This window comes from Arachis stenosperma, chromosome 10, assembly GCF_014773155.1.
Source record: "Arachis stenosperma cultivar V10309 chromosome 10, arast.V10309.gnm1.PFL2, whole genome shotgun sequence".
Taxonomy (NCBI): domain Eukaryota; kingdom Viridiplantae; phylum Streptophyta; class Magnoliopsida; order Fabales; family Fabaceae; genus Arachis; species Arachis stenosperma.
This window is the reverse complement of record NC_080386.1, coordinates 42,152,762-42,164,796: the sequence shown is the minus strand read 5'-3', so window position 1 is coordinate 42,164,796 and position 12,035 is coordinate 42,152,762. Positions and strand designations below refer to the sequence as shown.

At 39.3% G+C, this 12,035-nt stretch overlaps 1 protein-coding gene across 1 annotated transcript; it reads left to right on the top strand.

Annotated features, from left to right (window-relative positions):
• The first annotated feature begins 3,635 nt into the window (after positions 1-3,635).
• LOC130954740 (uncharacterized) lies at positions 3,636-5,336 on the top strand. The gene is made up of 5 exons (XM_057881505.1): positions 3,636-3,648; positions 4,280-4,360; positions 4,492-4,616; positions 4,733-4,918; positions 5,193-5,336. The coding sequence occupies exons 1-5, from the start codon at positions 3,636-3,638 to the stop codon at positions 5,334-5,336; spliced, it is 549 nt and encodes a 182-aa protein (XP_057737488.1).
• Positions 5,337-12,035: the final 6,699 nt, after the last annotated feature.

Below are 12,035 nucleotides of genomic sequence, written 5' to 3'. Positions count from 1 at the left end.
CAACCTTTTCTTAGGAAATAATTAGGATTCAAAGGTCAATTTAATTAGTCCCTTGAATTTCCTTTGCCCTGGTAAAGGTTGACCAAGTGGAGTTTAGATTCAACTTTTATTATAGTTGAGAGAGATAACTAAGTTAGACCTCTAAATTCCCTTATCTTGCCAAAAGTTGTTTTACAGTTATTATTTATTTTTAATTGCCATTTAATTCACTCATCATTTAAATTACTTGCTTCTCACCTTCTAAACCCCGATTACAACCTTTATAACCAATAATAAGAACATACTTCCTCGCAGTTCCTTGAAAAGACGACCCGAGGTTTAAATACTCGGTTATCAATTTATTTAGGGGTTTGTTACTCGTGACAACCAAAATGTTTGTACGAAGGGATTTTTTGTCGGTTTAGAGACTATATCTACAACGCGACTATTTTTATGACATTCTTTACTGGCAAAAATCCCAACGTCAAAGCATAAGCAACTGTTGGTTGGAAACAAGATAAATTGGCGCTGTTAGAAGTGGATGGAGTGGAAGTAAGCTCAGGCATGAGTGGGAAACAGTGAAATCCCCGTTACTCTTCGCCGATGGTGGCGGGGAAGAAGAAGACGACCGGGGACAGTAGCCCCGGGAAAATAAAGCAGAGAAGCGCTGTCACACTTCGTAGCCACTGGTGGTGTCGTTGTCGCTGAGGGTCGTCATCACCGAGAAGCAGTGCAGCACCGTGGCCGTGAAGGCGAGAGAAGCAGTCGAGAGACAGAGAGATGGCTGAGAGGGAAAGGTGCTGCCGTACATGAGGGTGAGGGGCTGCCGTGTTTGCTGCGTGCCCTAGGGCTGCGATTGGTTCTCCAAACGATAAGACACTTGAGAACAAATAACTAGAAGTCTAGAACTGACATGAGTCGCGTGGCATCAGCAATTTCCTTCGACGGCTACAAGAAAGGATGGAACAGGGTGCACCATCAATAAGAGGGTTCACTATAATATAAGATTTTCTTCGACGCCTTTTGCCCAGCACTTTCTCACCTCACATGTTCCTTTCCTTCAGAGACTTATCTCTTCTTCAAGCTCTGTTGCCGCCGCCGTCCCAGCGCCGCCGTCAAATCTGCTCCAATTGCCGTCCCACTGCCCTATCGCCGTCGCAACTCGTCGAATCGTCTCATTGCCACTCCTCCACAGCGCGTCTTCTACGATCTCTTCTGCGTCTACTTTAAGCTGCCTGTCGCTCCTCTTCCACGCTGCCTCTCAGTCCCACATCCTCTGCGCTCCCTCCGGCCTCCAAGTCGGGCACTAGACGAGCCACCCCCGTGCCTCCTCTGCATCGGAATCGAGCCTCGTTCGCGCCTCTCCTGGTCCCGAAATGCACCACCTCCACTAGATTCTCCCCACATAGCATCGGTACTGTTCTTGCCCCTATCCCAGCCTTCTTTTTCTTTTTGAATGATTTGATATGTTTAATCTCTGGCTAATTTTGGATGTATCATGAAAATAGACAAAGAAGAAATTTTTTTATTTTTCAGTTTATATTTCGGTTTTGGATGTATTTGTGTTTTTAATTTTTTTCTTATTACTTTATTTGATTTGGGGTTTGAGAGATCAATATAGTTTGGATGTGTCATGAAAATAGACAAAGTGATTTTGTTTTACCTCGAAATCATTTTGGATGTGTCTTGTAATAGAGGAAGAGGATTTTCTCTTGACTATTTTGTTATTTCTTCTCAATTTGGATGTGTTTGTGGTGTTCAACTATGTTCATTTTCAGATGTGTTTAGAAAGTATTATATTTGTTTGTTATTTTAGATGTGTAGTTATTATATTATTTTAAATGTGTTGTAAAGTTTTGAAGTTGTATATATTATTCAGCTTTTGATTTTATCAATTTGCAATGCAGAAGATCAATGCTTGTATGCAGGCAATGTATGTTGTGTTTAGAGCAGGGATTTTTATTTTTGGATGAGCTTGTACAAGTATTAGATGTATTTAAATAGTCTTTTATTTGCTACAATGTTATTCTGGATGTGTTTTGAGATTATATATTATATTAAGCTTTTGATTTTATCAATTTGTGTTCAACAATGAAAACACAACTTCTTGAGTTCTTTGATTCTTTGGGCATACACGTATCAAGTTATTGTTTTCAACAATGGTGATTCTTAGATATTTCTCACTTTGTTGCTGTATTTTAATTGTTCTTGTAGTTATTGTGATTTTTATTTCATGTTTATGTTCTTGTATTATTATAATTTGCTATAACTTTTTAATTGTTTCTATCTTATAATTTGGCATAATTTGTTAATTTGTTAACTGGTTGGGTTGCTTAGTTATAAATTCAATGATATAAATTAACGATAAAGGATAATCCAAGCCGAAAATTGAAAAACAGAGGCAGGGGATTCTGAACTTCGATAATCCACTCTCCCTGTATTCCATTTTTTCCTATCCAGCCACTAAGTGGAAGAATCTTCCTGATACATTCACGTCTCACACAGTGTCCACCATTCACAACGCCTCAAGCTCCTGCTCTGCCGTCCGCGATTAACTGCGCCTGGAGCTCTGCGGTCCACCATTCTTTGTTTTTTTTTCTTTTTCTTTCCTTTTATTTTCAGACACCAAAAGAATATATTACATATTATATATTCTGATTGACTTAGTTTCTCATACTTTGGATATTGTAGTTAGATTTTTGGTAAGTTATCCTTGTTAAAGTTTCTGACATAATCTTTGAAGTTAGGTGCTTTCTTGCCATTCATGGTTTCTGAAAGATAAACAAATAAGTAATGGAAAAAAAAAGGAACGTGCTACGTTGTTGTTTTGGACTATTACAGTGAGCTTGTTCTATTTTAATCGTGCTTGCTTGGCCCAAGTAAAAAGATAAATAAATATCAAGGGGCATGTGCTGTCTTGTTTTTAGTTTAAGACACATATTTACTAATAACTTGGGGAGGGAGAATTTGATAATGAGAATGAATGGAGGCTTCAGACAGATAGGGGGAGGGAGAGGAATGGCAGCTCAGTGATTCATTCATGTAGAACTTTCGGTGACACACCAACCTCGAAAGACAGCAACCTCATGTTCAAAATCAGAGACAATCTTTTATGTATACCCAATATATGTTGTGACTGTCTGTATGATAATGAAGTAATTGTGTGTGATAAACTGATAATGGTGATGCTTGGGTAAATGAAAAATATGTGATGCATAAAAAATAGGTTATAAGAAAGAAGGGATGAATTGGGTTCTTTTGCTCAAAAGGCTTTTACCCTTCTAATGAATGAATCACTTCTTTTTATAGTTTAAGTTTTCATCAATGATGCATGTAACAGAGTAGATTTTCAGAATAGATTGGCCAAATATCATACACACTTGTTTGATATTTTAAATTTACGTTTATTACATTTTTGAACTAACAAGTACTTTAATTAGGTGTTGAAATAAGACTTCCGGGGACTTCTAGCTTTCATCACATTTATTGACTTTTCAATGCCAATAGAGGAAAGCAAACAAAAACATCAGAAGGATATTGTGACACCTGGAGCTACATGTCTGGATTTTAAGATATTAAGTAAGGAGTGTGTTTTTTGTTGAAGTCTCGACACATTGGCAAATCCTTAGCTTCCTCGATTTCAATTCGCAGCAGTGATGAGCTCCGCTGGTAAAACCATCTCTCTCTCTCTCTCTCTCTCTCTCTCTCTCTCTCTCAAGGATAAATTTTGAAATATGTATTTAGAATCTATGCCTCAATTGGATTCTAACACATTATTTATCCATTTAGCTGATTGCGTTACACACTCAATATGTGATTATTGATTAGTTTTTTTATATATTTAAAAAGTTTTTTTGGGGGGGGGGAAGTGTTATGGTAATGGGTGAGACTCGAACTGTGTAAGACTGTAAGGTGCTAATGCAGATGTAAAACCCCTAATTTATAAACAAATTTTACGGTTTTTCTTTTTCGTTTGGCCACTGTAGTTTTGGTTTACTCTTGGTGGATGCTGCCATGGTCTGAATTCTTGCTGTAGGTTCGTTTTTATTTGCATTGATTGCTTACACTTTTGGGGAAAGGTGAAGGTAAGTACTTTGTGATTGGATATACACGTTTTTATAAGTCCTTGTTCCAGGAAATTCGAATTATGTTAATGTAAGCTGCTCATAAAATTTTACAAGTGAAAATATGTGGTTTTGTGGCTCAAGGAGCATGCCTTGTAGTTTATCATAATCTGTCTGTATCTGTGGATATAAGATGGATTTGCCTTTGGATAACAGCTTAATTTTTCGTGTTTCAGATATCATCAATGCAAATTCTGCTGAGTCTGTCAAAGAACCTGTTCCAGGGACAAGCCTGGAAACACAGCAGGATGATACAAGTATGGATTTCTGAATTTATGTTTTCATCTGCGTGTTTAAAACTTATGTTTTCCTCATGATGGCTGTCTCGATGATTAGAGATTTGATGATTGTAGTGACAAATTCCCTAATGTTGTCCTTGTCTTGATAGAAATAAAAGCTCAAGTTGATGCCATGTGGGGACAAATGAAGAAAGGAGTATCTAATGATATCCTCAGAAGTTTTGCAAGCAAGTCTAATTCCACTCCAAAAAGAAATGCAAAGAAGGGAGCTTTTGCAAGACTTTACTGTTGCTCTCTTTGTCTATGAACCATGGGATTTCTGGATAAAGATCTTTTAGCTGTTGTTAGCATGAGTTTAATAACTTCCTAATTTAATAACTTCGAACACAGAATTGTTTGTCATATCTGGGGTTAGCACCAAAGGCAACTGAATCTGTTGGCCAAGCCGCTTTTCGTAATGGGACTGTAATGGAGCAGAGCAATACAAATGATGAAGCCAAGAAGCTTGCTGCTGCTACTCTTGCAGCAGTAAAAGATGATGCTGCTGCTTCTTCCTCTAGCAAGGGTAAACTTGTGGTAAGCACATTCTCATTTGGCCCAAAAGTAGGGGGAACAAATAGAAGACTTAAGGGATTGTGCATTGATTTATTTCCTCATGTTCTAAATTTCCAAAGTTTAAGGATCTATATATTAACATCCTTGAATTATAGCATGAAGCCTTTGAAAGAATTCTGGCTTTAACTATATGTCTTATATGTAGTTCCAACATTATTTATTTCACCACTGCCAATTGCATGACTTGAACCATTGAGTTCTCAGTCACTGTTTGTTCATCTGTTTCCTTTCACAGATTACTGAGGTTTGGGACTTTGCTGGTCAAGACATTGAAGTAAAGAAACTCTTAGATTCTGACTCAAAGGAGGCAATGGAAAGAGCCATAATCGCTGCACCTTCTGCGGTAGATGCTGTTCTTGAACAAATCAAGAAGAAGTAGAAGCTCAGTGTACTTGATAAGACCAAAATGGACTGGGGAGAGTTTAAGGAAGAAAATAAACTAAAAGGGGAGCTTGATGCTTACAAGAGGAGTTCAGACCAATATCTAGATAAGGTCTCCTTCTTGCAGCGAACAGATTATCGTGAGTTTGAGAGGGAGAGAGATGCTAGACTGGCTTTGCAAGCCAGGAAGCGGCCGGATATGCGAGAGGAGCCATATGACTGATGGAAGTAGTATAGAATTCCTATCATTGAAGTATAGTTCAATTGGGAGTTGTTTTTACAGGGGCTATTGTTCCTGGGAACTGGGAAGGTCTTGATCTCCTAAGAGTAGGATCTATGATCATTAATAGGGGCATGGCCATTTTATTAACAAGGATCAGACTCTTACAAACAGTTGATAATTCTGTAAGAGGTTGCTGATCTTAGACAACAATGGGGATGTGTTCAAAAACACAATAAATATTTTATATCGTGAGGTATTTGGCAATTTAGGATTATCTATCTATATCAGGAATCAAAGCTATTACGAAATACATTCGTAAGGGGCATAACAAATATCAATGGTAATTGGTCTTTTAAAACAATTTATATATTTATATATTTATATTATATATTATATATGTGGTGTATAGGAAAAGTATATGTCAATTGCATGAATGGAAAATGGCAACGGGGTAACTTTGATATATAGTGGGTATTACTGTCTTATAGCTAGTTTAAAAGAACCCTCTGATGGTCCTGCTTTGACTCCCCATATATCCTTTTTTTCGCTTTATACGGTACTTGCAGTAATCTCTCCTAACTATTTGAATTTTTTTGGTTCGTTCCATTGGGGTATCTCCATAGCTGGTCTGCGTCGCTTATACATATCAGGTAATCAAATAATTGTCAACTATGTTGAAGCAAAGCGATTCGTGTTATGTTTCTGATTGCATGTAAGAGGGAAATTTTTTTTAGTTATGGTTGCCAATTTTCCTTCCACTTTTACGCTTAACAGTGAATTGATATTCAGTGATACAGTGATGAACACATCATTTGGGATGCATTCCAGCACTGCGAAATGTTCGTGCACCTTGGTATTTTGCCTCGACTCATCCCTGGTAAGACTGAGTCATTGATTTGTTGGTGATTTGATACTACCGTGTTCTAGATCTACTGTGTTAAGTTTGGTTTTTAATGTTGGCAAAGGTCGTTCTCGCTCTACCGCAAAATTTCTATGCTAAATACACGAACGATCTGGGCTCTGAGGTCAAGTTCGTTGATTTTGCTGGCCACTGCTTTCCTATGAAACTCTAAAAATTAGATACCACCGGTATTTTAGTGGAAGGCTTTTGTCTCATCAGAAGTGTGTATAACATCATCGATGGTGCTTTGATTTTTTTCAAGTATGGTAGTAATAGAGTTTTCTATATTGTTATGTTGTTGATGAATAGGCCTGGTGTGCTTGGTGATGCAATAGGGTTGATTATGCGGTTGCGGTTATTGAGCACAAGGAAGAAGAGGATTTCTTCAAATCATTTTTTGTTGGGTGGTGGACGAAATTGTGATCCATGCTCTTTGTACTTGTATAAAATTTAATAATTGGCTCTATTTGAATTCACAACTCCGTTCAACTAACCAGCAAGTGTACTGGATCGTCCAAGTAATAAACCTTATGCGAGTAAGGGTCGATCCCACAGAGATTGTTGGTATGAAGCAAGCTATGGTCACCTTGTAAATCTCAGTTAGGCAGATAAAATTATGGAATTTAGAAAATCAAATAATAAAAAGAAAATAAAAAGGGATAGGAATACTCATGTAATTCAATAGTGGGAGTTTCAGATAAGTGCATGGAGATGCTGTGCTCCTCTTGAATCTCTACTTTCTTATTGCTTTCATCCAATCCTTCTTACTCATTTCCATGGCAAGCTGTATGTAGGGCATCACTATCATCAATGGCTACTTTTAATCCTCTCGGGAAAATGGTCCTATGCGCTGTCACTGCACGGCTAATCGTCTGGAGGCATCACCCTTGGTTGATAGCTACATCCCATCCTCTCAGTGAAAATGGTCCAAATGCTCTGTCACAGCACGGCTAATCATCTGTCGGTTCTCAATCAGGTTGGAATAGAATCCATTGATTCTTTTGCGTTTGTCACTAACGCCCAGCCTTCAGGAGTTTGAAGCTCGTCACAGTCATTCAATACCGGAATCCTACTCGGAATACCACAGACAAGGTTAGACTTTCCGGATTCCCGGGATCCTACTCGGAATACCACAGACAAGGTTAGACTTTCCGGATCCCCATGAATGCCGCCATCTATCTAGCTTATACCACGAAGATTCTGTTGGGGAATCTAAGAGATATGCGCCCGGCCTAAGGTAGAACGGAAGTGGTTGTCAATCACGCGCGTTCATATGTGAGAATGATGATGAGTGTCACGGATCATCACATTCATCAAAGTTAAGTGTAGCGTATATCTTGGAATAAGAATAAAAGAGAATTGAGTAAAAAGTAATAGTAATTGTATTGAAACTTGAGGTACAGCAGAGCTCCACACCCTTAATCTATGGTGTGCAGAAACTCCACTGTTGAAAATACATAAGTGAAAGGTTCAGGCATGGCCGAGTGGCCAGCCCCCAAAACGTGATCACAGGATTCAAAATACAATCCAGGATCCCCGGATTATGATAGTAAAAAGTTCTATTTATAATAAACTAGCTCCTAGGGTTTACATGAGTAAGTAATTGATGCATAAATCCACTTCTGGGGCCCACTTGGTGTATGTTTGGGCTGAGCTTGATCTATCCACGAGCTGAGGCTTCTCTTGGAGTTGAACTCCAAGTTATGACGTGTTTTGGGCGTTCAACTCCGGATCATGACGTGTTTCTGGCGTTTAACTCCAGACAACAGCATGTACTTGGCGTTCAACGCCAAGTTACGTCGTCAATTTCCGAATAAAGTATGGACTATTATATATTGATGGAAAGCTCTGGATATCTACTTTCCAACGCCATTGAGAGCGCGCCATTTGGAGTTCTGTAGCTCCAGAAAATCCATTTCGAGTGCAAGGAGGCCAGATTCTAACAGCATCAGCAGTCCTTCTGTCAGCCTTTTTCAGAGTTTTGCTCAAGTCCCTCAATTTCAGCCAGAAATTACCTGAAATCACAGAAAAACACACAAACTCATAGTAAAGTCCAAAAATGTGAATTTAACATAAAAACTAATGAAAACATCCCTAAAAGTAGCTTGAACTTACTAAAAACTACCTAAAAACAATGCCAAAAAGCGTATAAATTATCCGCTCATCACAACACCAAACTTAAATTGTTGCTTGTCCCCAAGCAACTGAAAATCAAATAGGATAAAAAGAAGAGAATATACTATAAATTCCAGAATATCAATGAATATTAATTCTAATTAGATGAGCGGGACTTCCAGCTTTTTGCTTCTGAACAGTTTTGGCATCTCACTTTTCCCTTGAAGTTTAGAATGATTGGCTTCTCTAGGAACTTAGAATTTCGGATAGTGTTATTGACTTTCCTAGTTAAGCATGTTGATTCTTGAACACAGCTACTTATGAGTCTTGGCCATGGCCCTAAGCACTTTGTTTTCCAGTATTACTACCGAATACATAAATGCCACAGACACATAACTGGGTGAACCTTTTCAGATTGTGACTCAGCTTTGCTAGAGTCCCCAGTTAGTGGTGTCCAGAGCTCTTAAGCACACTCTTTTGCTTTGGATCATGACTTTAACCACTCAGTCTCAAGCTTTTCACTCGGACCTTCATGACACAAGCACATGGTTAGGGACAACTTGATTTAGCCGCTTAGGCCTGGATTTTATTTCCTTGGGCCCTCCTATCCATTGATGCTCAAAGCCTTGGATCCTTTTTACCCTTGCCTTTTGGTTTTAAGGGCTATTGGCTTTTTCTGCTTGCTTTTTCTTTTTCTTTCTATTTTTTTTCGCCATTTTTTTTCCGCAAGCTTCTTCTTGTTCACTGCTTTTTCTTGCTTCAAGAATCAATTTCATGATTTTTCAGATCCTCAATAACATTTCTCTTTGTTCATCATTCTTTCAAGAGCCAACAATTTTAACATCCATAAACAACAAGATCAAAAGACATATGCACTGTTCAAGCATTCATTCAGAAAACAAAAGTATTGTCACCACATCAATATAATTAAATTAAATTCAAGGATAAATTCGAAATTCATGTACTTCTTGTTCTTTTGAATTAAAACATTTTTCATTTAAGAGAGGTGAAGGATTAATGGATTTTATTCATAGCTTTAAGGCATGGTTACATACTAATGATCATGAAGTAGAGACACAAAACATAGATAAACACAACATTAAAAACCGAAAACAGAAAGAAATAAAGAACAAGGAATGAATCCACCTTTAGTGGCGTCTTCTTCTTGAAGGACCAATGATGTTCTTAAGCTCTTCTATGTCCCTTCCTTGCCTTTGTTGCTCCTCCCTCATTGCTCTTTGATCTTCTCTTATTCCTTGGAGAATGATGGAGTGCTCATGATGTTCCACCCTTAGTTGTTCAACATTGTGGCTCAAATCTTCTAAGGAAGTGTTGAGTTGTTCCCAATAGTTGTTGGGAGGATAGTGCATCCCTTGAGGCATCTCAGGGATTTCTTGATGATGAGCTTCCTCATGCATCTCTTGAGAACCGTGAAGGGTCTCTCTTGCTTGCTCCATCCTCTTCTTGGTGATGGGCTTATCCTCTTCAATGGAGATGTCTCCTTCTATGATAACTCCAGCTGAGTAACATAGATGGCAAATAAGATGAGGAAAAGCTAGCCGTGCCATGGGTGAAGGCTTGTCGGCTATTTTGTAGATTTCATTGGAGATGACCTCATGAACTTCTACTTCCTCTCCAATCATGATGCCATGAATCATGATGGCCCGATCCAAAGTAACTTCAGATCGGTTGCTAGTGGGAATGATGGAGCGTTGAATGAACTTCAACCATCCTCTAGCTATAGGCTTGAGATCCAGTCTTCTTAGTTGGACTGGTTTGCCTTTGGAGTCTCTCTTCCATTGAGCTCCTTCCACACATATGTCCATTAGGACTTGGTCCAACCTTTGATTAAAGTTGACCTTTCTAGTGTAGGGGCGTTCATCTCCTTGCATCATGGGCAAGTGGAATGCCAACCTCACATTTTCCGGACTAAAATCTAAGTATTTCCCCCGAACCATTGTGAGATAATTCTTTGGACTCGGGTTCATACTTTGATCATGGTTTCTAGTGATCCATGCATTGGCATAGAACTCTTGAACCATTAAGATTCCGACTTGTTGCATGGGGTTGGTTAGGACTTCCCAACCTCTTCTTCGGATTTCATGTCGGATCTCCGGATACTCATTTTTCTTGAGCTTGAAAGGGACCTCAGGGATCACCTTCTTCTTTGCCACAACATCATAGAAGTGGTCTTGATGGCTCTTGGAGATGAATCTTTCCATCTCCCATGACTCGGAGGTGGAAGCTTTTGTCTTCCATTTTTCTTTTCTAGAGGATACTCCGGCCTTAGGTGCCATTGATGGTAATGGAAAAACAAAAAGCTTATGCTTTTACCACACCAAACTTAAAATATTGCTCGCCCTCGAGCAATAGAAGAAAGAAGAGAAGAAGAAGAAGAGAATATGGTAGAGAGGGAGAGATGTAGGTTCGGCTAAGTGGGAGAAGAGGGGTTTGTGTTGTGTGAAAATGAAGGAGAATGGAAGGGTATTTATAGGGAGAGGGGGTAGTGTGTATTCGGCCATTTAGGGTGGGAATGGGTGGGAAATTGATTTTGAATTTTTGAAGGTAGGTGGGGTTTATGGGGAAGAGTGGATGGATGTGAGTGGTGAAGGGGGTGATTGGGAAGAGGAATTGAGGTGATTGGTGAGGAGTGTTGGGAAGTGTGACATGGGGAAGAGTAATCATAAAAACTAGGATTAGGAGGTAAGGTGGGAATATGGTAGGTGGGGATCCTGTGGGGTCCACAGGTCCTGAGGTGTCAAGGAATTCCATCCCTGCACCAAATAGGCATGTAAATTGCCTTTGCACACCATTCTGGCGTTTAAACGCCGTGTGGTGCACATTCTGGGCGTTCAACGCCCATGTAAAGCATGTTTCTGGCGTTGAACGCCAGTTTCATGCTTGTTACTGGCGTTCAGCGCCAGCTTTTCTTCTCTGGGCACATTCCTGGCGTTCAGCGCCAGAATATTGCTTGTTTCTGGTGTTCAGCGCCAGAATGATGCTCTGTTCTGGCGTTGAACGCCGGCCAGATGCATCTTACTGGCGTTGAACGCCAGCCTGTGCTTCCTCCAGGGTGCGAATTTTTTTTCTGCTGTTTTTGACTCTGTTTTTAATTTTTATGATTTTTTTCGTGACTCCTCATGATCATGTACCTAATAAAACACAAAATAACAATAATATAGAATAAAATAAAAATTAGATAAATAAAATTGGGTTGCCTCCCAACAAGCGCTTCTTTAATGTCAATAGCTTGACAGTGGCTCTCATGGAGCCACAAGGTGATCAGGTCAATGTTGTATAGTCCCAACACCAAACTTAGAGTTTGGATATGGGGTCTTGACACCAAACTTAGAGTTTGGTTGTGGCCTCCCAACACCAAACTTAGAGTTTGACTGTGGGGGCTCTTCTTGACTCTGAACTGAGAGAAGCTCTTCACACTTACTCTCTTTTGTCACAGA